Source organism: Physcomitrium patens, chromosome 3 (assembly GCF_059467195.1).
Source record: "Physcomitrium patens ecotype Gransden chromosome 3, ASM5946719v1, whole genome shotgun sequence".
In the NCBI taxonomy this organism is placed as follows: Eukaryota; Viridiplantae; Streptophyta; class Bryopsida; order Funariales; family Funariaceae; genus Physcomitrium; species Physcomitrium patens.
In genome coordinates this window covers 2011341-2038914 of record NC_143412.1, presented here as the reverse complement: position 1 = coordinate 2038914, position 27574 = coordinate 2011341, and the positions used below count along the sequence as shown (strand labels likewise).

At 39.7% G+C, this 27574-nt stretch overlaps 3 protein-coding genes across 6 annotated transcripts; 1 reads left to right on the top strand and 2 right to left on the bottom strand.

The window, feature by feature from the left end:
- Positions 1-5616: 5616 nt before the first annotated feature.
- LOC112279643 (uncharacterized) lies at positions 5617-12829 on the bottom strand. The gene is made up of 14 exons (XM_024514281.3): positions 12289-12829; positions 11357-11798; positions 10880-11053; positions 10396-10553; positions 9968-10036; positions 9487-9721; positions 9198-9394; positions 8710-8887; positions 8448-8570; positions 8064-8200; positions 7743-7874; positions 7351-7453; positions 6915-7033; positions 5617-6666 (listed from the first exon to the last, which is right to left on the bottom strand). The coding sequence occupies exons 2-14, from the start codon at positions 11573-11575 to the stop codon at positions 6300-6302; spliced, it is 2211 nt and encodes a 736-aa protein (XP_024370049.1). The 5' UTR covers positions 11576-11798; positions 12289-12829; the 3' UTR covers positions 5617-6299.
- Positions 12830-14689: 1860 nt separating this feature from the next.
- LOC112280031 (uncharacterized) lies at positions 14690-16303 on the bottom strand. The gene is made up of 2 exons (XM_024514952.3): positions 15802-16303; positions 14690-15325 (listed from the first exon to the last, which is right to left on the bottom strand). The coding sequence occupies exons 1-2, from the start codon at positions 16016-16018 to the stop codon at positions 15114-15116; spliced, it is 429 nt and encodes a 142-aa protein (XP_024370720.1). The 5' UTR covers positions 16019-16303; the 3' UTR covers positions 14690-15113.
- Positions 16304-16541: 238 nt separating this feature from the next.
- Positions 16542-26565, top strand: LOC112280030 (uncharacterized). Of its 4 annotated transcripts, XM_024514948.3 has the most exons (20): positions 16911-17051; positions 17583-17648; positions 17778-18025; positions 18277-18349; positions 18553-18617; positions 18761-18844; positions 19046-19126; positions 19349-19534; positions 19693-19791; positions 19982-20186; positions 20339-20643; positions 20867-21145; positions 21531-21630; positions 21818-22059; positions 22568-22815; positions 23029-23261; positions 23484-23644; positions 24156-24194; positions 24398-24916; positions 25030-26565. In XM_024514948.3, the coding sequence occupies exons 3-20, from the start codon at positions 17807-17809 to the stop codon at positions 26284-26286; spliced, it is 4395 nt and encodes a 1464-aa protein (XP_024370716.1). In that variant the 5' UTR covers positions 16911-17051; positions 17583-17648; positions 17778-17806; the 3' UTR covers positions 26287-26565. The 4 variants fall into 4 exon arrangements, with proteins under 4 accessions (XP_024370714.1, XP_024370717.1, XP_024370718.1 ...); XM_024514946.3 differs by lacking the exon at positions 17583-17648 and having other exon boundaries at positions 16542-17051; XM_024514949.3 differs by lacking the exon at positions 17583-17648 and having other exon boundaries at positions 16570-17051; positions 18764-18844.
- Positions 26566-27574: the final 1009 nt, after the last annotated feature.

Here is a 27574-nt window from a genome sequence, read left to right as displayed (position 1 = left end):
CGAGAAATGTATCGATGGATAATTATCCACAAATGGTTGCTTCCAATGTGAAGAATGTTATGTTGCAACAACCAATTAATGCTACACCATTCCAAGCAATAGCGCCAATAACGATGATACCTTATTTTACATTGCCAACCTATCAACAATCAGAGTTGTTTACAAATGCAGTTGTTAAAGATCCAAATGAGGCCTTGTTATTAAATCTAACAAAGATGATGGAAGAATTGGCTGTGAATTTGGTTAAAGATAAAGAGAAACAATATAAGCCTTCTAATACGAGACCTAATGTATGGTATAATAATTGTAAGGAACCAGGTCACTTTGATACGGAATGTCCATCACCCAGACAAACGGGTGTTCAATGTACATTTTGCGGAGGAAAGCACCCTATCCAAAACTGCTGGCATTTACAAAGGCAACAATAATTCAGTAATCAGAACATGATTCCACTGACTCAATGGAAAGTCAATCAAGTTCAAACGGGAAGTACGTATGGATGAAATGGAAATCGATCTAATCAACAAAATCAAACATTCAATAATTTTTAAAGTTCCAATTTTAATCAGGGGTCTACATCAAACCCTCAGAACTACAGGAAGGAGCAGCAGAGGTATTAGCAATATGCTCCATCGGCGTCATCAAACCAAGTACCCTCCATACCAATGAGACAACTAGGATCATTTTCTAACCCTACATGGAACAAGCCTAGTAGGTATGTACCGGTGGAGACACCCAATATGCCAGATGGAGATGCAAGAAGAATGATGCATCTGTCAAGATTTCTGAAAATTAAATGCGACTACCAAGAAGGATTATTTTCTTTTATCATTTATGGATAGTATATTAAATGCCATTACTAAACATGAATGTTATTCATTTCTTGATGGATTCTTCAGTTATAATCAAGTTAAGATTGTAAAAGAAGACTAGTTAAAAATTATTTTTACTACGGATTGGGGGACCTTTGCCTATAAGGTTATGCCATTTGGGCTTTGTAATGCACTAGCTACATTTCAAAGGGTAATGACATAATCATTCCAAGATTATCTACGAATTTCAATGGAAATATTTCTAGATGATTTCTGTACATTTAGTATTAGAGCCTGTCACTTAGAATGTCTTGGTCAATATTTGAATCAATGTGCCAAATATGGAATTTCTTTAAATTCAAAAAAATACCAATTTGGTGTGTCTTCTGGTAAATTATTGGGTCATATAGTTTTGATGGCAGGCATTACTACAGATCCGGATAAAAAAAAGATTATAGTAGAATTAAAGCAACCAGACACTATTACGGGTGTTCTAGCATTTGTCAGCCATGTCAGTTATTATCGGTGATTTATCTATCTATTCGTAGCTATATGCCTTCCCTTAACAAATCTCTTGAAGAAACCACCAACCGATGGAATCAGTCCATTTTGGACAAAAGAATGTACAATTGCATTCGAAACATTGAAACAGAAATTGGTTTCAGCATCAATATTGGTGGCACCTTGTTAGACAAAACCATTCCAAGTTTATGTAGATGCATTTAATGTCGCAATTGGTTCTGTGCTAAGCCAGAAAGATGACCGGGGTTTTGATCACCCTATTTATTATGCTTATCATCAATTGGTAGCAGCGGAAAGAAATTATACAACAACCGAAAGAGAAGCATTGAGAATGATTTATTCCGTACAAAAGTTTCGACATTATCTTCTTGGTTATAAATTTATTTTCCATGTCGACCATGATGCTTTAAAATATATGATTAATAAGCCTCAATTGAATGGTCGTATTGCATGATGGGTTCTACTCTTGTAAGAATTTGACTTTATTATTCAGGTAAGACTAGAAAAATCACATTTCAATGTGGACCATTTATCTCAATTATCCAATATATTAGGTAATGAACCCATTAACGATGCACTACCTGATGCGGGACTGTTTGCAGTAGATGTAATTACTCCATAGTATAGTGAAATAATTCAATACTTGACATTTCAAACCTTTCCACCTAATTTTAATGAAAAGCTTAAATGATGCTTAATATTAAAATGTGCACCTTATACGATGATTGATGAAGCTTTATATAAACAAGGCAAGGATGGAGTTTTGCAATACTATATTTATCAGACTGAAGTGCATACTATATTGGAAGGTTGCCACTTAGACAGTTGTAGTCGACATTTTGCGGGGGAAAGCACAGCTCGTAAAGCTTTATATGCTAGTTATTGGTGGCTTAATATTTGGAGATGCCCACCAATTCATCCATCATTGTGACCCATGTCAGAGAATGGGTCGACCTACTAGAACTTCAACAATGCCATTGGTACCAATTTTGGCTGAAGCGCCTTTTGAAAAATGGGGAATTGATTTTTTGAGACCAATTGTACCAGCCTCGAGAAATGGACAAAAATGGTATATATTGGTAGCAATGGATTACGTAACAAAATGGGCTGAAACCATAGCTATAAAAACCGATAGTGCAAGTATAGTAGCAACCTTTTTGTATGAAAATATTATTATACGGTTTGGTTGTCCACAAGAATTTGTTAGTGATTGAAGAACTCATTTCATAAATAGTACAATCGAAGCACTCATGGCTAAATACAAGATAAAACATCGAAAGACTACACCGTATTATCCTAGAGCCAATGGACAAACAAAAAAGACTAATAGAATTTTATGTAAAATCTTAACAAAAGCAGTTTCAGGAGCGGGAACAGATTGGGACACTAAGTTGTTTGCAGCTTTATGGGCATACCGTACTGCATATAAAGTTACTACCAATGCTACCCCTTTCCAATTGGTTTATGGCCAAGAAGCAATCTTACCTATTGAATTGGAAGTCCAAAGTTTACGAATTGCTATAGATAATAGATTGTGAGATCAAGATTCATTACGGCACCGTTTAAAAGAATTGAAAAAATTAGATGAAATTAGAGCCAATGCATTAATGATAATGGAAACTACACAAAAACAAAAGAAGATTTATTATGATAGTAAGCTTAGACCAAAGGTTTTTATACCAAATGATTTGGTACTTCTTTACGATAATCAATTTAAAAAAAAAATCAGAAAAATTTCAAGTTCAATGGCATGGGCCATATCAAGTTATTGACGGATTTCCAAATGGTTCGGTACAATTGGAAGATTTTATGGGTACTAAATTTACGACACGGATCAATGGCAATTGGCTTAAACTTTACTATACATAAACTAAGGACGGATTTTTTGTTACAAAAGAGGGAGTCGACTCAATTGATTGGACCGTAGTAAGAAGTAAGAGGGGGGCTCTTGACAAGCATTGTGTTTTCTTTTGTGGTTAAGGAGAAGATGGCGAACATGGTATCTGAGAAAGTAAGGATGGAGACCGATTGGAAGGAACAGCAAGAGTGGTTGCAGGTAGAGGTTGTGATGTTGTAGACTCAATTGGTTGCATTAGAGAAGGAGGCCAATAATTTAGTGCGGACGAATATACCAATTTCAGCGATAATGCCTTCGGAGATACCTTTGAAACCGACAGAAGAATGGCAGAAGATGTTGGAGGAGCGTGACAATCAAATTGCCCGACGTGAGTTTTAGGTATGGGAATTGAGTTTGTTGAATGAAGATCTGATGGCGTGTTTGGATGGAGAACCATTGAACACCGAGGTAGACGATGAAGATGTAAAGATGAGAAGGTCACCATTTCAAAAGGTGGTAAGCCAACGCCATTGACTGAAGAAGCCAACGCTGCTACGTCTTTATAAGTTGAGGCTAAATAATATTTACGATGATGCTGCATAATTAGGAGTGGGGCTATGTAGAATAGGTAAATAAACTTTGTGGTAAGTTACTAGTTGATTATTGACAACCTTGAGAATTAGACTTATGGTTAGGCAGTTTACTTAGTAATAGTAGGTTATTAGTGGAATAAATGGTTACGAATTCAAAAGGTCATAACTTTTGAAATCCGTTGGCTGATGGATCATCTTTTTGGTAGGATAAATAGGTTGAGAAAAGTAAGCCGAGAGCCAGACTGTGAGAGTCGTAAGCCGAGGTATGCTTGGTACTACCTCTTTGTTTTTTTTTATTATTTGCTTATGAAAAATTGTGATTGAAAGAAGTATTATTAAATTGTTAATCATAGAATGGATTATGGGTTGAATTAAGATGGAAGTAGTAAGCCTCGGTGTTTTGTAGTTTGATACTGGATTTTAGAAAGCCAGAATACAGTCAATTGTGACACTAACAGATCCAATTCATATAATCAGTCTTTCTCCATGTTCGAACCTACCTCTATTAGTTCAATTGCTTTGGTATACTGAAGCTTGAATACAACAAGAATAACACTTAGCTTGCAAGGCAAGTTTTTTATATTTGTACTACATGATTAGCTTGTACCACAAGCTACCAATACATGTGACACATAGCTAACTTGTTGGCAAAGTTTCTAACTTATCAATTACCTATAGATACATATAAAGATGAAATCACATCTATGAAGCTTCTAAGAAGTTTTTTTTATAAGATATTATCAAATTAATCTACTTTTACTTACTTTTATCTATTTATATTATCTAAGTAATTATTGGAATCAATATGTATGTTTGTGATAATATTATAATTTATTATATGGACAGATTGGAATGATTTCAATGCACACATGTAAGGTTGGCTTTAAAATCTATTTCATAGATGTTAAAGACAAATTCATTATGAATCAAAGATAACCTTCTTTGGATTAGTGAAAAATATATGATGTAATATAAGATGGTAAGATCAAAGATAGGTCAATTTAAAGAATCGTAAAGGTAGGTCAATTTAATATTTTAAAATTAAAAATAAATCATAATTGATAATAAATATAAAAGATTATTATCAATTCTTAAATATATTATGAAAATAATAAATTAAATATAAAGCTATTTATTTTTAAGATAAATAAATTACTTTATAAATTTAATTATAATTCAAAGTTTACTTATAAAATACAAGTATTTTATTTAATCTTTATTATAACTTGATTCTTCATAACAACAATTTATCATAGTTTTTATTTTTATATTTCTATTCTTATTATAATTATACTTCTATAATTTTACAAAAAATAGTTATTATGAAATTTAAAATATGAATAATTAATTAAATAAATTATTTTTAAAATTTATTTGACCTAAGTATAAATATTTTATAAGATTTTATTGAATATAGTTGAAATTTTGCTTTTGCAAATTGAACCACTAACCTTTTAGATTTCATGTATCCAAACTTAGAAACAACATGAGATGTTTTAGTAGTTCAAGATTATTATGGATCATTAATGCTTAATGATAGACAACTTTCAAATTTTGAAAGAATTTTAAAAGAATAAATTTAAAATTTATACTTTCAAAGTTATAATACTGGCAAAGATAAAAAAGAACAAGAATAAAAGAAGTAGATAAAAACATAACACATGTTTTTAAATAACATTAACAGAATCCATAATACATTAAATATTTTTTTTCATCAAACACTTCAGAAATCCTATAGTCCATTTAATTGTGTAAGAGAGTATGTGCATATATATATATATATATATATATATATACAGTTAGTTAGTTAGTTAGTTAGTTAGTTAGTTGAGTAGTTAGTTAGGTAAAGGCATTATTAGAACTCTCCACGTTTTTTTATTGTAACCAGAAATTTCACCAAAATAATAATATCATTGAAATGAAAATTTTGATTTGTTTGAGGTAAACCTTCGACTTTATCTGAGTTGAAGTAAAATAACTCGATCCTCCTCCCGCTACCAACTCAAAGACAGTTTTGAAACAGCTAGAAAAATATCCGTGAATGACATGGAAAAATGTAAGAGAGTATAGTTTGGCTCTAACGGTGGAATTTACCCATGAACTTATGTGTTTTTTCTGACCAAGAGCAACATGAAACGTGAAGGGTACAGTTGCAAATTCTGTACAGAAAGTCATCTCTATCACCTATTTGAAAGAAGTCGGTTTCTAGCAGCTAGAGGAACATAGCGCGCAACTTCATCACAAGCTCCACGGCAACAAAATTTGAAAAATGCAGTCAATTGTCAAATTCCTGGTTTACGTACAGAAAAGAGCTGGAAACTGTATCCTCCGATGTGCCCACCCTCGTGAGATTTCAGAGATGTGAGTTTCTTTGACGTAGGCATGGTGGTTTAGAAATCCAACTTCGAATCGAGATTATTTGATGTGCAATTGATTTCTAACCTTAGTGGCATCTTTTACTCCGATTTCCGGAGTGCTGCAGGTTTCCTAAGTGGAAACATCATTTACTTGTACAAAGCTCATTTCTGATAGGTCTCAGTGTGTCCCTCCATTCGTATCACCAATATCGTCAGGAAGGGCCACGACCACCTCCAAACCCCCATTCATGACCTCTATGGCTTCATCTTCAGCCAACATTTCCTCTGCAGTGGTACCATCAGCATTAACGTCTTCAGGGGAGTTGTTGTCAACATCATCAAGGTCGTCATCATCATCTGATTCACCTTGGCCCTGCTTCCTTCTCTTATACCCTGCAGTCGTTTCTCTGTCGGCTTTCATGCTTTGTCGGCTCTTGACACCAGATACCTCCACTTTCAACAGATTTGCCTCGTTCTTGATATGAAACGGCACTCTAAAGCAGAAGGGTTGGATATCACTAAGCTCCACCTCTTTAGAAGTTTTTCTGGTCACATTTATAAAACACAGAATATTCAGAGAGCGGTGCAAAAATCAGTGACTGGTGCTTTGTACGAGCCCAATCCTAACACCCATTTACACGAAATTACAGAACTGGACCATGAACCTTGTAGAACATGAAAAAATAGGTATTGAAATGACCAATGTCTGAAGCTACAACTGAAACACAGATACTTATGAAAACATGAATTTTAGTTATAAGAAATGATGTACAATACAGATAAGAAATCATACAGGTAAACTTCGTGTTCTGTAGTTTTTTGCAAAAGCAAGCATCGTGCGAGAAATCCTTCATCTTGTCCCGGTTTGTCATTAAGTAATCTGGCGCAAATAATCGTGCTTTCTACCACATACTGCCAACACACATCATATCAGTATGAATTCGAGGTCTTGGAAACACCAGAACATCCATGATAATTTGAACAGGAAAATTAATAGTAACAATCTTGTGCCGATCATGCCAGTATTCCCTGTAAATATAGTGTCGCGGCTCCCAAAGCATCATATAAGTCCAAGATATGAGTGTTTTCTTCGAGCAGAGTGTTGCACTTCTGACTGCATCATTGACTCTGTTCTACATACTATTCACGACAGCCAAAGATTTTCCACGTATCGAATGAACATTCTAGTTCAGAGTCAGACGATATCCTATTTCAAGTAATAAACTTACCACAAAATAACGACTCAAAGTTTCGGCATGATAAACAGCCCAAACCTCGTCGTTTCCTGGGTACACAAAATAAGAGTTTTCGAATTTCACATAGCTCGTCACCCTGGTTTGAAGAACCCAACAACCCCCAATATGCAATTAAAAATATTCAGTAGTGGGAATAGGTCTCCATCTATGTTTGGTGGTCGGAGAATTCCACTCGTATTCACGTCCTTTTAGGACTTCATGGAATTTCATCAACCTTGTAACTTCATGTATTTTAAGAGGTTGATTAAACAGCATAAGATTCATCAAGAATTTGTACAATGTCAGAGAGACAAGAATTAGATTTGGTGCATAAAAGGTACTTGGCATCGATCCAACATTGTTGGAAAAGAAAATGATGTGTGCACCTGTGAGAAAATGCTTGCCAATTGTCTTGAATATCTACTACGTCACGTAGCTTCAGTAAACCAGAACCTCGCTGTGGATTCCACTCATCTACTTCGTCCTTGGCATAAGCAGGCGTCATTTCCAGATATTTCCTGCAATTTGTAGAAAATACTACGGCATCATCTTAAAGACAAATCATCAAAAAAACCGATTACTAAACATAGTGAAGGCATTCGGATACTTCAAGAGAGCTAGCATGCTGAACAAGATTAAAAAGTGAATTATCAATCGTTAAAAGGGAAGAGCATAAACTAAAACGTTTGTAGACAACAAAATCTCACATTTCAATGCTGAGCGGCAGCTTTGTGATACTCCGTTTTCCGGTAGCATCCGGAATTTCAGAGAATCTGTCCCCAGTTCGCGACTGAATGACGGCGTACCAGTTTGGTCGCCCATGCTCATTGAATAAAGCCCATACCTACCAACAAGCAATGGTCACATGGTTATTAGGTCAAGATCGTATTAGTTGTGTAATAGCCAATGGTAAAACACCATGTTGCGATAGCTCATTAATTCCAGTTGTACAACAATCGATATAGAAACAGGAACCATTATGCAAGAGAGACAAGATTGCACTATGACAAGGAAAAGTCACCTGTTTGAGCACATGTTCAAAATATACCAAGAGGAGGGCATTAATCACACATGAAAGAAAAGGAGCATACATCACCAGGTTCCATAGCAGACAACTCCTCCTCCCTCACTGAGCCGACAATATTCACTGCTTTTCCATGAAAACGAACTTCAGATTTCAGCAAGGAGCTCGTGAGGTACGTAATTACTTGCACCTGAAATTCCCACGACGACATTATTCCAAATTCCATAAATTGTGAAAAGGAGAAGATTTGATGCTTCTGAGACTACATTATCAGTTACAAAAGCTGATTTATTGTGAGAGTCCAAAAAGGATTGAAAGATGAATCTTACCGAAAAGCTATTTCCAAGTAGAAACCACCTATCCAGGTCCTTAAGGCTTTCCTGCCTAGTTGGATTTCTCTCCCAAACTTGTGGTGCAAAAAAAGTCCGCGACGTCCTGTTCTTGCGCAGCTGTCTTATTGACGGAGTTTGTGGAGGGCTTGATTTAGGCAGAGCAACCGTAGGTTTCCTGAGAACATTAACCCGATTATATAATGGGCTCTGGAAGTAAAGCTGCTGTGAATCAATAATAAGGAGAACAATAATACAGCACGTTTCAGGCTCTCTTCCAGAACTCTTTATGTCTGAGACAACGGCTCTATATGTTATGTTGTGCTATCAAATAACAAACACCTGTTAACATCCTGGTTGAACAAAAGGGCACATTGGCAGGCAACAAATCTAGCTAACAAATAGTTCTACAAAAAAGGGCCAACTCAAACACATGCGATTGAGACAACAATACGACATAGAGCTCGGGCCATCCTTGGCTGTCTTACTCTGGTATCCGTACGGCTTTTATAATTTTTTCTGTTATCTTGGTTCTTCGTACCACAACGTTAGTGTAATTCCTGGGATACCCCATGAGCAACTCAATCTCCGTCTGTTTGATGTAACGGAGTTTATTGATTGTATTATCCAAGACGAGTTCCAGTCTAGCGCCACCACCTTTATAAAGGTTGTTGCAGAGGACAACCTGAGCACTCCAACTAAGTCAGTAACTGAATTCAGCAAAAACATGTAACGATCAACAAAGTAAGCGATTCGATCCAGATATCAAGGACTTACCCCGCATTTCTGTTCTAGTGCAAGTGCACCCTCAAGGCAGCTTTGGAGGGATGTGGATGGATGATCACGTAAGCGAGGCAGCCGTGGAGGATGAGGAATATTTGTCCAGTACAAACGACGACGTTTACTTGCCGTGATCTCTTGAGAATCAAGCTCCATGGGAACCACTTTCAGATGCCTAGTAATTTCCTCTCGGTCAACCCAAGACATCGATGCAACATTCTCCACTAAGAACCTGCGACCGAAAATGGAGGTGAAGAAACACCATTGAGATCGGGCCATGTACAAATGGACATTACAATCGTCTACCTTCATTGAAAATCCTCGCTAGTCCCCCTGACAACAAACATTGAACGATCATGTCACGCTTCACCATGATAGCTGTACACGAGAGTGGCGCCCGACACAGTTAGACCAAGTTGTGCCTCGAGACAATAAAATTAACCTAGACTTCCCCCAGTGAAATGTTGCGATAGAATACCATTTTGGTTTGAAAATCTGTAAAACACGAAGAAGGTCGAAGAAGAGTTTGCTTCTACTTCCATGAAGCCTGGCAGAAAAAAAAAAAAAAAAAATCATTTAAATTATAACAGTAGTAATAGGAAGCTATCACCAATACCCCTGAAATCAACCATACTCCAGATTAATTCTACGGTACATATCTTAGCAAACAGCCACAGACTGACTCACAACTCCAGCATGCCGCCTAAACGCACTCCGACTGAGAAGGGTCATTCCGAAACGCAGATTTCTAAAGCTACGCTTCACTCACTACGACCATCCAACAACCGTCGGGCATGATCCGAAATACTGAACTGTATACGCAAATATCAAGACAATTGTAAGATTATCCGGCATATGTTTCAAAGAACAGTGAAAAAATACGCAATCTCAATTTGTAAGCCTCACCCTTCTTTCTTTCCCATAATACTTAGATCCTGACATGGAAAGCCGCCAACTACAAGATCCACCTTCTCAGGTATGGCAGACAGATTCAACTTCCTAACATCGCCCACATGCTTGACGTGGGGATGCCGGGATTTCACAACTTGTATTGCTGGCGCCAACTTTGACAGAACACCCCACGCATCAATTACCATCAGCGACGAACGAAATCACAAGAAAAGTGTAAGCTCCAGGTAATTCAATGAATAGCTCACGGTGTGACCGTCATAGTCGCTCCTATCAAGACATCTACGCAATTGGTGACCGCGTTCCAATGAAAAAACATCATAGCCAAAAGTTTATCCGAATAAGAATTTCGCAGTTCTCATTGACAAAGCTTCTGCACGAGGTGAACGTGACATTCAATCCTTTGAGCGTAGATCAAATCCTAGAGACATTCTCTCTGAAGATGGCATGCTATCTTTTGAAGAGAGGGTTTTATGCTTACCACTTCAGAACTGTAACCACTGAACGGGATGCCTAGATTGGTCAGCGCTTGCCAAATTCCGCCAAGTCCATCAAATAGACTGAGAACCACAAGCCGTTCACCTGACCATGGCCCAGCATCTGCCTTAAATGCTGTCACCCAGTCACCATCTCCTCCAGGCCCTTCAAAATCCAACTGTTCCAAATTCCGCATATCAAACTTTCATGTACAATTCCTTTAAATTGTACGTACTAAGGGATAAAAGAGCAGGCCAGATGGAAAGGAACCAATGCAAAACAGTGCATGGGTGCAGACTGCACTTGATGCAAGTCAAACCTCCTTGAGAGTGCCACTAAGTGAGGACTACGACCACAGCAATTAAATGGAATTACGTGTTTTGTTTGTAAGTTGGCCCAAAACGTGTGATTAATTCCCTCGATCCGTGCTGAAAATATGTTTGAATCGATTAGTATGAACAGTGTAATGAAAGACTATCACCTTGTAGCCTGGAATATTACAAGGTGAGGAAGTGATGCCGTTCGAGAACAGCCCCCCGGGGCTGGCAATAATACCATTGTTATCATTATTATAGCTGATAATATTTCTTTTTGTTTTTTTGTTGATCCCGGTGGGTGTAGTACTCACACATCGGCAAGTATGCTTCAAACGTTCAGCCTCTCTCTTCAACTCCTCAATCTTCGCTAGGAAGGTGTCCATTTCGCGGCACGCGTGTTTCAGGCCTCGATCTAACGTAGCGTCACCAGTATCCTCTTGACCCGACAAATTGTACACATGCGCGCATCATCCAACTGAACAACTCGCAATACCGTCATCTGCTTCGTGAAATTTTTCGATGATCGAGAATCGAAGCTCGTTCCACTCACAATCGCAGCCCCCGACTTCGAATTACTCGAAAAAGGCACTCAAAAGTCTGTGCTCTCTACAAAACGATTAATATACATAACTTTGTTATAAAATTTGATTATAATGCTCATTGCAAAATTAAAAGGAAATACAAAAAACTAGCAACACGACAGCAACTACCACCAATTCCAAAACTAACAGTCACTAAAAACACGCGGTACAAAGAAACCAAACCAAGCGTTAGCCCAGTGGGAAAAATTATAACAATCTTCTGCATTCCGCTCCCATATTTAAACCACGACAATGCTACGATTATCTGAATACTCAGCACGACACTAAAACTCCAGGCCCGACAGACGCCTCCTTATCGAGCTCATAAATTACAGAAATCAGGACTCAGGAACGCGACAGCCCGGTTGTGACCACGGGATCTCCGCTCGCCAAATTCATCTCACAAAAACTCTCTCCATCTCTCTCTCTCACACACACACACATACTGCGGCCTCTCCTACATGAATCGCTCACGCTTGCAGCTCCGCATTTACTCCCCTTCAACAATCCCTCACCTTCGTTCTCCATAGCACCGCGTCAGCACCACCATCCCCTCTCACGCCTCTACCGAAATCAGCCGAAATTCAAACTGCGGCGTTCCAGCGCACAGGGGAAACGACTGATTGGAGGCTCTTCTAACTCCTCCTCCTCCTAATCCTCCTGCTGTTCCCCGCAGCCGGAAGGCAGCGCGATGGCTCAAATCGACGTGAGAAGTGCGCCGTTGAATGCCATCAGATTCCGACGAGGCCGCGGCATAGAATTCGTTAGCAAGGCTTCGGCGATGCGGGGACCATTTCCCTATCCCGCTCCTTTTAATTCTTGCCTTCATTCGTCTCTTTCCGTCGCTCCCTCATTGCCCATCGCGGCATTGCTCTCCGAGAGGCCACCAGCTACATCACGATTGCGACGGGGGATGGAACACCTCGCTTTGAATTGATGGCGAAGAAAGCGCGCGAGCGTCGAATTTGGGCGGGCCGACGGCCTCTGCTTGCTCTTGTGCTTCGGAGCCTCTCAGTCTTGTGCTCCTCGTCGCATGCTGATTCCCGGACTGGAACCGTGGAACTGATGGGAAACTTAAAGTTTAGTCAGTCAGTCATTCATTGTTATAATGCCAACCTTTTTGGACATGCAATTGAAATGTAGGTTATTTCAACTTGGAATTCTATCATCTCATAAGATTGGAAATCTTACTATAATAGTCATTGAAATCAAGGATTGTGAGTTTTTTGATTATGGAGTATTGGATTATGATGAATTTTTTGTGCCATTTCAAACAATACTTACATTGTTTTGTACAGGTTGTTGCTATTCAATCACCCATACTAGTAAAAAGTCATGAATAACATGTGTAAAGGACAATAAGTTTGTTTGTACGATACACATAATAAAAATAAAAAATAAAAAAATACTAACTAGAGTCAGAGATTTTTTTTTTGAGATGTTATATTTTGTATTAAATGAATATGTAATTTACGAATTTTTTAACAACCATAAATTATAAAAATAAAAATAAAAAGTGAAAAATATATGTTGTTTTTATCAATTTTTATGTATTTCATTTTCTGGTTTATTTATTTACTATGAAATTTTAAATTTTCATTTAATAAGTGCATCACACAGATAATCTTACTATTCTTTAGATATACTAATAGTGAATTTTTACAAGTATGAATAGAAGAATAGCCAAAGACATTATATATATATATATATATATATATGTATATATATTATTGCTATTGCCTCCACAATCAACCATTTACCCACATCTTTTGTCAATGTTTATTAATAGAAATAAATATTTTTTGATTGATGTTAAGAATAGTGTTAAATATTTTTATTTTTATTTTTAAATAAAAAGAACTGAATAAATATGTTGAATTGGTAATAGATTGTGGTGGTAATAGCAAAAAAATTGGTGGCATTAGCATCACTTTATATCTAAATATATATTTTTATAAGTTTTGAAAAGTATAAAATAATAAGTTGATTTTGAACAATAATGATGATATGGTATGACAAATTACACTTTGATATATTTAAATGATATCTTTATATTTTAAATTGCAAAATCTTGCAAATCAATATTCTAGAAGGAGTAAATAAATAAATATAATCTCAAAACCATCAACTATAAATTATATTCACTAAACTAAAATGATAAGACCTATCTTGTGCAGAAAAATATTTGACAAAATAAATGTAGCTTTTCACAGTACTACCTCTTCCAAGAATAATATTAATTTGGCAATTAGAAAGAATTAAGTAGATTTCCTAATTTGGCAATTACAAAAAGTATGTTCAAAGAATTAAAAAGTCATGTGGTAATACAAGCATTAATATTTACATATGTATTAAAAAATATTTTTCCTATTTTATAGTATATGTACTTGAAACATTACTTAATTGCTGGACGTTAATATTTCTAAAATTTACCCCGTAGATAGACTAAATACTAAAGTACATTTTATATTAAAAAATATTAAAAACTTGAAATTTGCAAAGACATAACTTAATATTTGGCACGATATTTACATAGCAACACGTTACTGCAGTGGAAATAGCACATTGACGCAGCAACGAAATATCGAATTACAAGGTGAACTTCGGCGGTTACAAGACAAAAAGTGACCGGGGTTTTCCTCTTGGATGTCCTATTTGACGTAATGTAATGGATGTTAGAATGACATAGATTGAAGCACCCTTCCAAGATAAGTCACCTGATGTGTTTTGCTTCACAAATGTACGCTTGAAATCAAGATTGCCTGCTCATGTAACAAGTTAAGGACAATGCAGAATTGGATACCAGCGAAAATTGCCTGACCTATCGAATGAATGAACTCCAGAAAGCGAATGATATTGCATACTTTCTCGAACGACAAAACCTTTGTCAAATCCACATCTCTGCTTGAACTCTCATAAACAATCTTCGTGTCAGCATGTATATATAAAAGTGAGAACACGGGAAGATTTCTAAAACCATGAATCAAGAGTTCGTATAGTGGGACTTTAAAACCAGAATCAGGCTGAGAACCTCCAGGCACTAATGCAGGGCCACTACGTGTCTTACAGGAACATGAAAATTAAAATATTTACAGCAGACATCACCGCTAGCTATCACTTAGAACGCTTTATCCTAATTAGTTTGTCAACTCGGTATGCTACATTTTTCTCAGACGGATGCAAAGGTCCTGGTCCTTGTAGTCAACATTCCAATTGCAGAGAATTTCAGGCTCCTTATTCCATGGTCTGGTACAAATACTATCAGGCAGAAGTCTTAATGATGAGGAATGTACAATATCTTGACCTGGACAGGAAGCTCCTGGAAGATATCACGAAGCAGCTACGTTTCGGCATCAACGCTATCCAGGAAAGGCAATCGTTGGTCTTTCCGCTTCACGTCCACAGCCTGTTGGATCTTGGTATTCCACATAGCAAGGTCTTTCAACAATGTAGGCAACATTTTATTGGCCAAAGCTAGCCTCTCCTTCAAAGCCTGCCTCTGGTCTTCATGTACACTTCTGGGTTTCGTGGGTGCTGGGCATGCTGTTTCCTCTGTACACAGATGCACATGTTACGCCAATCACTCAATCAACAAATGAAATACTCATACTGAATGAAATTCTAAAATATTGAAGTTCTGCGATTGAATCATATCTGCATTGGTAGACATATATAGCAATGATTGAATGTAAGACGCAACTGCAGCGAACGCCCAACCAGCTTCTATAAACCGATTACAATGACAATGGCATCAGAGAGTGAATGATATGAGGCTTATCAAGAATCTATAAAGATGCAACATGGATGCATCAATTTAACTGAAGTTTGTAGAATGTAAGCAATTCATTATTGTTTAAAAATATCAATTAACACCTCAGAATTATAGCGAGTAGTCACTCTCTACTCTGAGCATAAAAATACTCTGGATGACATTTAGGAGATTTCGTACATGATATGAATATTGGAATCGACAGAGGAAGATACGTAAAACATCAACCGCATTTGTAGGAACAAGCGGAAAGCCTAACCTTGGTTCTTCCTTACGCGTGCTTCGCTGAGGGCAGCGAAAAAGCTCAACCCCTTCTCCCTGTAGGCTGACACCTTCGCACCGAGATCCGCGATCTCGCTTTCCAGCTGGAGAAGAGGAAGGTGGCGAGACTGGGGAGAAGCGGGTGCCTGAGAACGTTTGGGGGTAGAAGGATCGCGTGAAGAGTGAGAACTAGAGTGTTTCCGCTTGGAGGACATGACTGCTGGATGCAAAAACAGGGTCAATGGAGCAGGATAGAACAGAATGCAGATTCAGAGAACGGATTCACAGGAGCTTCCGCTCTTTCCTCAACCGTCGAACCAACCAAAGCGGAACCCTAAACCCCCAGACTACAATGCCTGCTCAACCCAGGATGCAAATTCAGAGTAAAGCCGTTTTGAGAAACTGGGCACAAAGAGCATTCAAGTTAACCCCGGAACTGCATATACCCAAAAAATGAAGGACCACAATTGAACACGGAGTCGACCTTCAACATGCTGAAATTTGTACTTGAAGCTCCCGAACAGCAGCAGACAACGTTGAACCACCCGAGACTATTCAAAAAAGGATGAAAATGTTAATTCATTCAAATTCATCTCCACTCATTCTCATTCATTCGTTACAAGAAACTGGTAGTGATCGAGGCCCCCTTCACACCGCGAAGAAAAGTCGTTGAAACGGAGGAAGCCAAGCATCGACATGGGAGACTGGGTTGTAACGTCGCAACTTGGAATGGAGTCGAGGACAAGTTGCGTCGCAGACCAGCCTCAGCTATGCAGCCTCGCAGACAAGCTTCGGAGCTTCGGTGATGCTACACCTGGTATCGCCACTCCTCTTGTCTTGCTTCTTGTCTGTAGGCGATCGGCTTGGCTTGGCGCCTCTGTCAGCTTCCCATGGAGCTGCACACTGTGTCATGTTAGGTGACCTGCAGGATTATTGAGATATATCTCTTGGCAAAGATTCGCGTCGCGTCGGTGCTTCTTTGCTTGGAAGGGCTCTTGTTGCTGTGTCTCCCTTTCTTAGGGTTTTCTCTGGTGATGCGAAGGGTGAGGGTGAGGACCTGTGCAGCTGGGATGAGGATTGGGGATTAACTTCGTCGTCAGGGTTTCAGCGGGAGTGCATTGGAATAGAAGTGAACTGCTGAAGTGAATGCTGCAATCCGCGTTAGTGTGTGAAGAACATGGACCCGAGGAATGGCGAGCAAATCAGAACTATTTACTGGTCGGCTCCTGTCGTATTTTCAATTTCAATGTAAGACTTCAGGCGCCCCGGCCCTCTCGTTGCTCCTCTATTTTTTTCCGTTCTTGTGATCGTACTTCTGCGTTTAAATTGCGCAGTGACTAACTCAGGGATCATAACATCACTTTAGACATTCAACCTGATCAAATTGAATCCTATAGAATTGGTACACGGCATACTCTTACGCTTGAGGCTAAAAAATTTGCGCTGAAGCACACAGGAGTGTCCTCAATTATAATTTTAGGGCGAGAAGTCGCTAATTACACGGTCTTTCGCGAGCATAGAATCTACAACGCACCGATCGTAAAGCATTTTATTTGGCTTCTTGTGCTCCCGCACGAGCCTCATCAGATCGTAATCTTTCGTTTGGCAATGTTCCAAGCTTGCTCAGAGATCTTTATCCTTTTGCTAGCGACACTCGTCGAAACCACCTGCCCATAGAGTGGTGACACTTTGTTTCTACAACGAGCACATGCGGATTATATTTATAAAATTTGCCAGTTCGTAATATCGCCTTGATGTCGGTGCATGTATTACTCACAGTGATCTGTCCTTAAGCGGAATTGGGCTGCATTCCTGCATGGATTTAGGAATCTGCACCTCATACCGGTCAGTCTGAATTGCTCCTGCTGTATTGTCGGAGTGGGCTTGTCTTACAATTATAAATCTCTTTTCTCTTCGGGTAATTTAAATCTGTGTTTGGGAGAAACTGAAGTACCAGCTCTTCACTGTTCTCAGCTGAGGAGTTGGCAAAAGTCTAGGTAGTCATGGTGGGAATATCCTTCAAAATATCAAAGATCGGCACTCGGTATGTTCCAAAGGTCTCTTCCAACGTGAAGCTTCAGAATCACGAAGCAGCTGCTGAAGAGAATGGCGCTCACATTAATGAAGTCAATCACCAGGAGGGGACGCTTAACCGGAAACGGCCGTTGCCCGAAGGATTTGAGGGCGTGAAGAGTCTTTCCGCGAAGAAAAGCCGTGGGGAGGTATGTCATAAATTTGTGGTTCTCGGCTGTTTCGCATAAACATGTTTAGGAACGTCAGGGGCACTAATATTTTATGAAGTTACCATCATTCTCCTTCTTCAGTTGTGCCTACGAAGGCTTTCTTGGCTTAGTTGATTCTCTCGAGTGCGCTGTCTCTTCGTATGAACGTTTTTTTTCTAAGTTTCTCGATCTTGGTGCTTTTAAAGGATTGAAGCGTATTGAATTACTTACTCTAGTCTACTGAATTGTAGATTGCTCCGCGCGGTTCTTGTGGAGATTTGCAGACGAAACATATTGATTCTCTGGGGCGAAATGTACCGAAGGGTAAGCGCAAGCTTCTTTTGAATCAGCTTGGTAGTCTAATTACTAGCTGCAATGTTCCAGTTTCATAAATCTTGACCACCTTCCTATTAATTCTGCTTTCTCACACGGTTTTAGGATATCCATTGATCAGTCTATGAGTTGGGCTTTCTATGATGCTTGATTCGATTTGCTAGTAGTCATCTCTTTCTTATGTCTCTGTGCAGATGCCGAGGCTTCATTTGCAATCAATCTGTTTCCTGATGGTTTTTCTATTGATGAACCTACGGTGGTACGTTGTCTTGTGTACATTTCACATGAGGCGTTGCTTTTCTGAATAATGTTAGGAGAAGTAAAGCCTCATCTTCTGTCAGATTACAGTGATTCTTTGAACGCTTATCTTACGATCTCACGCTGTTGAAACATTCTTGACAGAAGGGTAAATTGCCACCTCCCGCTTGTGAAGTGGCAGAATTACACTTATTACCTTATGACCGTAATACTGATGATTTCTTAAGGGTACAATTTTTACCCATCGTTCCCTGTTATTTTCAGAGGAAGTTGGTTCAGTGCAGAACAGTCTTACATGATGAATGTGAGTTCGTGATTAATGAGAAACATCTAGGCTATTTATCCTGTTTTAATACATCTTAATCCTGTTGCTTGACGTGTGATATGTTCACTAAGATTGTTGTGTTGCGTTGTGTTGCATCGGAATAGGCCATTGACGGTGGATGGATGCCTAGTATCTTGCTTGAGGACATACCCTGCAAGTACTTTGATGGTTGTGCTATTTGCGAGGTTGGTCTTTTAGTTGGATCGACTTCTCCAGTTTGATTCTTTCTAATTGCACTTGATGTCTAATTCTCTACTTTTGCACCTGTTTATTTGGTCATTATGTCAAGAACATAATTAAGTCCCAAGTTTCTTGCAGCGGTCACGAAGTGTTGCTTTGTTGAACTATTTTGATGATGTGGGGAAAAGAACAAATTTAGAACATTGCTGGTGCATTTTTTGTACCAGCTTCGTGATTACAGAGATGGTCTTCAGACACTATCTGGGGAAAGAATCCAGTCACTGCCTCGCCATGGAAGAGAAGGGAGTCTTATTCCGACTGTGCAGCGTGTGGTGCTGCAACGAAATAGTGGAAATATTTTCAAGGACCTTAAATGCATGGATTTTGATGGTTGGACCTACCAAGAGTGTCTGGTGGGTCTTTTTCCTACATTGTGATCTCTTATTTTGGAAAGAAGCTAGATTATTTGGTCTGCTTTGTAAGCTCGAGCACGCCACTTTATCATCAGGATGTAGGAGCGAATCTTGATCTACATGTTTCTAACTTGGAGCTGTGGTATTAAATGTTACAGGAGTTGGAAGCTAGACTAATAAATGCTGTGCAACCTCCACTCTGCTTGGACCCAACACCAGAAGTTGCAAAAGAAGCTTACATAACTAATTACAATAAGGTTTGATTATCGATCTGTCACCACTTTTCCCATTTGAATTCTGAGCATGATGTTTGAATTTTGATCGTTCTTCTATTGTATCGAGGCTATGGCATTATCTTGTATGCATACTCACTAAATTGGATCTTAATTTTTTTTAAGAAATTCGGACATGATGTAATCTTCTGTAAAATTTGCCCTTCTATTGCAGTTAAAATATAACATAGGTTGCTCAATTTACGGGAGGTATCGAAAGACCTCTAGTTCTCTGCGAGAGCGCAGGCTGCATATTGCTGCCGCCGCCAAAGCTTTGTCAAGAGCTGATGGCTTTGCTAAGCACCGGAAGACAAATATTGATGGAGGGTTTGGAGGTGGTCCACCGCTTCTTAGGAAACAGGTTTCTGCTGTATCACCAGGTATGTCAGGTGTCTTGCTTTTATTCTCTCTCTCTCTCTCTCTCTCTCTCTCTCTCTCTCTCTCTCTCTCTCTCTCCGAGTAATTTTTTGTCCAGTATTTGATGCGCATTCTTCATTTGGTCTAAGTTTATAGTTTATATGCCCTCTTGCAGGTGGAAGGTATCGGTTACAAGAGGCTTCGAAATTGTCTCAAGCAATACCTGGTGTGTATATGCCGCAGTCAAGTGCTTCACTAGGTTCCCTGGGACAGCAAACGTCAGTGGGTCGTGCAGGAGGGCTGGCACATTCAATATCTGCACTTTCGGTTCCTTCGGGTCCTCTGTCTCCTGCAACATCTGCTGGAGGACACGAAGTAACAAGCGGCTCGGGAGGCGTATCAACTATGCTCGGAAGGAGGGAAAGCAAAGAATCAGCAGCTGCAGCTCGGGCTGAGGCAAAGCAATTGAAGGCCAAGCAGGTTGAACATTGTGACCTTTGGCTTTTTCTCGCCTTGTGAAAGTCCCCAGTGCGATAAGATTATTGTGAGGTTTACGCAAAAAAAAAAACCATCTTTCATGCTGTTGTAAGAGGTTTTGCAAGTAGTTTATATTGTTTAATCAGATGAGAAATTTTTACATGAACGTAAAGGTATTGGTACTCCGATGACATATTTCTGATCTGCAGCTTTGGAACGCGTCCAGGCATTACAGGAAAAACAGCAGTTACTGCAACGGAAAGCTCTGGATAAACAGGATGCAAAAGATCAAAAGGGAAGACAACTCAAGGAAAAACTACAGCAGCAGCAGCAACTCAAATTGGAGAAGCAGCAGCTTTTTCGAAGTAGCAGTCATTTGTCGCTGTTGTCTCAGCACTCAGGCTCCATCTCTATGGGGGACGGTTCTACAACTCCTCGTTCTGAGAACAGATCTATGGGAGATCAGAGAGAAGGGGTTGACGTAGTGATCAAGATGGAACCACAAGTAAGTTTTACCCTTTGCACTCAAACTTTGTCTTTATAAACTAATGTCAGGATGTACAACAAATGTGAGATTCTGCTGTGCTTTGGTAGAGGAAGTGCAGTGATGACATTGGTAGTAAGTACCGTGCTATTTGGTATTTTATAGGCAAATTGTGCAGCGTCTCAATAACTTGTATTTTATTTTTTATTATTTTGTATGTGGGCAATCAATTTTGGAACTATTATTCTTGACAGCTACGAGATTCCCGTAAAATTACTATGAGATTTTTGTTTCAACAGTGAGTGTATTATGTTGATAAACTTTTTGGGTTGAGGTATGATTCAAAACCTGTATCAGTTTGTCCTTCTCTTGGATTTGTAATCATTCTTTTTGGCTCTGTTAACAGGAGGTTTCAAGGCCCAAACAAGAATTTGATTCACAAAGTCTTGATGATGCTGAGAAAGGACGACAAGAGCAGCAACTGGCGGATGCAGGGAAACATCAAGGTACTTCAAATTTGGAACCATCACTTCTAGCTTATGGTCTAGGAGCTGAATACTTTCCTTGTACCCGACCATTTCCTCGAAACCTCATGAAATGGTACTTGCTTTTTGTGGCTGCCCATTTATGTCAAGTTGGATGTTAAGTTTGTAATAAAAAGTCACTTAAATGAGGATTTGGTTCAACATGAAGGACTTCGATCAGGTCAACACATAGAACACTTGGGGATGGTGCAGCAACCAATGAACCCTCTGCTGCCGCAGAATCCTTTGCCAATTCCAGGAGTGATTTTCAGTTCAGGTGTTGGGGTTTCAGAGTTACGCATGGGGTCCAACCACAACTTGGTGTCTCCCGTCGGTGGTCTGGTGCAGGCACAAGCGCATGTATTGGGTTCAAACCTTGTTTCTGGCGTCGGTCCAAGTCATATGAGTCAGGTAATGATTTTCAACTTGTTTATTCCTAGGTCGCAATGCATTTCCATTTTTTATCGATTAGGAGCGTATTATTGCTGAAGTATGGTTATTTCGTTATGATCTACTGACCTATCTCTACTATGCCCTCGGAATCGCCACATGGCTGGTTTCGGTCTTGAGAGAATCATGGGAAGTCTCCTTAAGTCTTGATTAAAGTGAAATGTGTCGCTCCCTATATGGAGCGTGGATTGCTTCTTTGGACAGTCCAAAACATGAATGCATTCTGGTTGTTACAAGTGGCAGCCACAGTTTCTGCTGCTGCATTTGATTTATTAGTTTTTTTTGTAGTGTCCACTTCTAATAGTAGTGAGTACAAACTGATACATGCACCTGTTGATCGATTCAAGTGTGATCGCTCTGGCAGGATAAAGAAACGAAAGAAGATTGTAGTAGAAAGAACTCCCTTTTGGCAAATTGGTTGTGGACGTCTTCAATATGCGTAGTTTACACATTGTATGTGTTATTTCAGATGCAACACTCTTTGGAGCAATCTCGACAGAGACAAAACTCATTGCCGAAAACTCCCACAAATGCAACTCCAAATCCTGGGGTGAATGGTTCTTCTCTACCCCTTGGGAATGGGGCTCTTTCGGCACCAGGTGTGAAGATGGAACCAGCAACTGGTGGGCAGAGAGTTACGTCAAGTGGTGGTTCAGAAGTTCAGGGACAGAATAAAGAGATGGAGACAATACATAAATTAGTTGCTGCCATCCAGCGGTACGTCTTTGTAATCATGTTGACACGTAAACATACCCTGTTTGCTATTCACTTTTCGGAACCGTTTCTCTTCTTATCCTCAATATTCGAATTTTTTTCATCTGTGGGTTTGGTTCACTTGAAATGTGACGTAACTTCTTTTCTTTTCTTGCTTCCTTCATTTATGCCTTATTGATTAGCTACTGAGAATATTTATCATGTTGTTTTCTCTAGACATGGATTGCACAACAGAAAGAAACCAGCCGTAAATTTTGTACTTCCAAACAAGAATCCCCCGTCTTTCCAATTGTTGTCAGTGGCCTTGTCTGAGACTGATAGTGAGGTCAAAGTGCCTATTGGTCAGCGAAGCATGGCCAATTCTCTTGCGGGTGGAAACGTAAACTCTCGCAAGACCCGCTCCCTGCTTTTTGTGAAAACTGAGCCAAAGCTTGACCAACCATATCCAGGCAAGTATGTGTACTTGTTATGTCGTTTTGACATGCAGGTCGTAAAGAGAGTCGGCACTTGATTTTGTTTTGATTGGTGAAATTGGATCTAGTGGATGTACATGTAGTTGCAGCAACACTTCTACTTGCATGAACTTGTTTTGTTTAAATTTTTAGGGCCTTCTCGGACTTTATAATGACTATCATTTCGAAGATGATACTGATAAGAGAGAGTGGTAACAGGAGCAATGAACTATCAACCTACTTTTCATCGATCACGAAAACGTCTTGTATTGTGCGGTCGAGCAAAAGATAGCCTGGTGGAGGCTATTATCCAAGTTGGAGATGATCAAGAAGAAGAAGCTGAACCTCCTCACCATGTCTTGCCTACCATGCCTAATGTTGTAAGTATTAGTCTTTACAAGTGTACTGGTTTCTAACGATTGTATTATTTCACTCTGAGAATGTCCATGTGTGCATGTTGAATTATCTAGATTTCAACAGTCGAATCTCTTAGTAGGAATGCTTTAAAGTGCTTGCTTTGCAGTGGTGATGAGTAATATACATGGAGGTTATAGTGTCAGATATTACGTACGTGGACAGAGTTCGATTTATCAGTTTCTTCCCAAGCTTCTGTGGGGTGAGGCTTCGAAAGTAAATGAAATCTTTCAGGGCAGGTCCAGGATATTGGTTAGATATGCGGATTGTGAGGTATTGCAAAGTGTGCACATAGTGGACATGTAGTATGTTTCGAAGTATGTTTTCTCAAGAACATCGTTCTGATTGCTTCTGGCGTCCTTAGATTTTAGAAAATAGAATATTTTGTACATGACTAATTCAATAAAAGATTGATAAGGTTATCTATTTGATATGTTACATACTGATGTCATTGCCTGTTGTTCGTTCTTTATGCAGCATGTGGCTGACCGATTTGCAAAACAGTACTGTGCTTTGGTAAACCGATACTTCTCATCTGTCCCGAGAAATGTTTTTCGGAGAATGTTACATCTATTACATTTTGTTTTGGTTCGAGTTACATAAATGCGTGTGCTTTGTAATTATTTCATCCTATGAATAAACTATTTGTTGTATGGTCTCCAAATTCATCATATCACGCCTGTCTGATGCTTCGTATATTGTTATGCCGTTTATGGCAGCTGAAAAAGGAGAATTATGAGCTAGTTTCTGACGAAGTTCAACAAAGTGCGCCTCGTAATTCAGTAGTGAATGCAGCCTCGAGTGCTCGTCGCATGCCTGCAGGTGCCTCTACCTTGGGCAACCCCCAAGTTGGTCATCTTGCAACTACTCAAAGAGCTGTAATGAGTCCGCAGTTGATGCAAGGTGCTATACCAGGGAATGTAATGCCTACTCATAATCCAATGCAGCTTTCATCCCCTAGCCAATTGGCTGCTAACCGGATGCCGCCTCCGTCGAATGCCCCGAGTCGGCAACAGATCATGAACAACCATTTGGGTCAACAAGGTATTGCTTCGAATGTAAAGCCTTCTCAGATTGACCCTGCCCAAGCATCTCAGATAGCAGCTCAACAACAGCAACATCACCAGATGCAGCAGCAAGTACCGATGCAGCGGCAAACGCAGCAGCAGCAACATCTCCAACAACATCACCAACAGCAGATGGTGGCTGCCTCACAGATAGCCCAACTGACGGGTCAGGTAGGACTGCATCCATCAATTCTTATTGTGCTCTTTTCATGTTCAGGATCGTCCTTGTAATTTAGTTCAAGATGGAGATCTGAGTTGCTTCTGCCGTGGTTGGACGTGGCCAGGGGCATAATTTGGCTTCCCCTCATCTGGTGGCCCAGTCTAATCAGCTGCAACAGCTGCAGTATATACAACAGCAGCAGCAACAACAACAGGCAAGGCATCAGCATCTCCTTAATCAGCGGAAAGTCATGTTATCAGGAACTATGGGGAACACGCTGCCGGGCATGAGTAATATGAATTCAGTAGGAATGCCAGCAAATACTGGTAATCAAGCAAGTTTGGCCAACATGCATAACCTTGCGGGAATGAATAATGTTGCTATTGGTGGAATAAGTACACTGACGTCTATGTCTGGAATGCCATCCCTTGGAATGTCGAGTCTAGGAAATATGGGTCAATTGGGTGCTATGAATGCCATGGGACAACAAGCAAATTTACTTAGACCCGGACTTGGAACTATAAACCAGGCTGCTGCATTACAGCAAGCCTCGAAAGTGCAACAACTAGCGGTTGGGAGGGCACGGACAGGCACAAGTGTGCTCGCGAACACTGGTGGAGTGCGATCTCAGGTGGATGCACTCTCAGCTCTCGGAGGTACAAACCAGGTGCACGGAGGCTCTGGTGTTTCAGGAATGGTACAGGGCATGATTCGGGGGAACAATCTTGCTGCATTGCAACGAAATTCAGTGACGGGGCTTGCCTCACCGAAGATTCCCTCCTCAAGCCAGAATTATTACTTGAATTCGTCGCAGCAGCAACAACTTAAGGCACAGCAGTTGAACGCTCAGCAATTGAATCCACAGCTGCAACAGCAGCAGCAACAACAACAACAACAACAACAACAACAGCAACAACTGCAACAACAACAGCAACAACTGCTCAACTCACAGCAGCAACAACAACAACAGCAGCAGCAACTGCTCAACTCACCGCAGCAACAACAACAACAACAACAGCAACAACTGCTCAACTCACAGCAGCAACAGCAACAACTGCTCAATTCACAGCAGCAGCAGCTGCAACAACAGCAGCTCAACCCTCAACAACTGAACGCACAGCAGTTGAATCCACAACAACAGTTGAGTGGGGGTGGCAGCCTCAATTCACTGGTTGGAAACCCGTCCAGCCCTCAACTTAGTAGTGGCCAAAGTTTAGGACCGTCGGGGAACGGCAGTGCAAGCTCATCGTCAATTGAGCTTCAGAATGCTTCTCGTGCAGCGGCAGCAGCTGCCCGAGCTCCTGTATTACCGTTGAGAGGGTCAAACACGCCTCGACCTGGTCAACAACCACAACTAGGACAGCCTACCCAATCTCAGTAAATTATTGCTACGTGGAGGTGCTGAAGCTTTTGTATATAAGAGAGCAGTTCCGAAAGATGAGCCAGTTAAGTTCGTAGCTTCCGAGCACCACTTAAATTTGGATCCAGTAGCCAGCAATTTGCTGGCTCTGGATATCTTGCGGAAAATTGATGGTTGAGTCTTGGGTTTTCTCTAAGAAGGGGCGCAGCTTAACCTGGGAATTAACTTTCTGGAGTTTTTGGATCTTGTCCCCGTACTGTAAATAAACCGATGAGTTCATTCATCAACATTTTGAGCTTACTTGGATTCTGGTTTCCTTCCGTGTCCAGCATGTACGAAGAAACTTTCGTCGCTGTTTGTCATAACTTATATGGCTGTTGTCGTTTTCTTGGTGTTCAATCCCGAACGTAAATGCAGATTCTTGAGTTCACCAAACTCATGCTGCGAATTGACTACTATCGTTCAACCATATGGTCGTCCAAGGGTTTAAACACTTCATGCCGTGTAAAGCCTTCAGAAATGTATGCGTTACAGGAGTTGCCCAAAGTTCCACACTCTAGCCTAACTTATTCTATCCTTTCGAGATCGCATCTCTTGTCATCGTGATGATGAGATAAATGCACAACTCCACATACACTTATGTTTGAATTCACTGAAGGAATATTCATTATCTTAATTCTTTTCAATAATGAGACTACAGTAGTGGCCAGATTGTCGAGATATATCACTGGGAGAAACTTGGCCTTATCAACATGCTAACGAATGACCAGATGAGCCCACAACCAGTCAACAGAGGATGTGGCAAAAGAAGTTAAGCTGAAAGAATTTGCATTTCATCTCATCATGCGAATATCACATTTTTCCAAAATTAGAAAAGACGCTGATCAAGCCCTTTCTTAATGTCAAGTGGTTGTGGCAGTGTATCCTTTTCATACATACTGTAATGGACCATCTTGAGTGAGTGTTGCAAAACCACTTGGTATTGGAAGTGTTGTCTTATTTACAGATTGTGTGATAATTGCATTCTTACTTGTAAAGAAAAATGATATTAATTGGACATAAAGTAAAATGTATATAAAAAAAGATTGTTAAATTGACCCAAGTATTTACTAAATTTATCCACTCATCCTAATCATCATCAAAAAATTCTAAATAGGCAATGAAAAAATGGTTGGATCCTCAATCAATGATGATGGATGGGTTGATTTAGTAAATGTCTGGGCCAATTTAACAATTTCTTATATGTAAATATATATATATATATATATATATATACTGAAAATATTAATTGATTGTTCTTGGATGATAG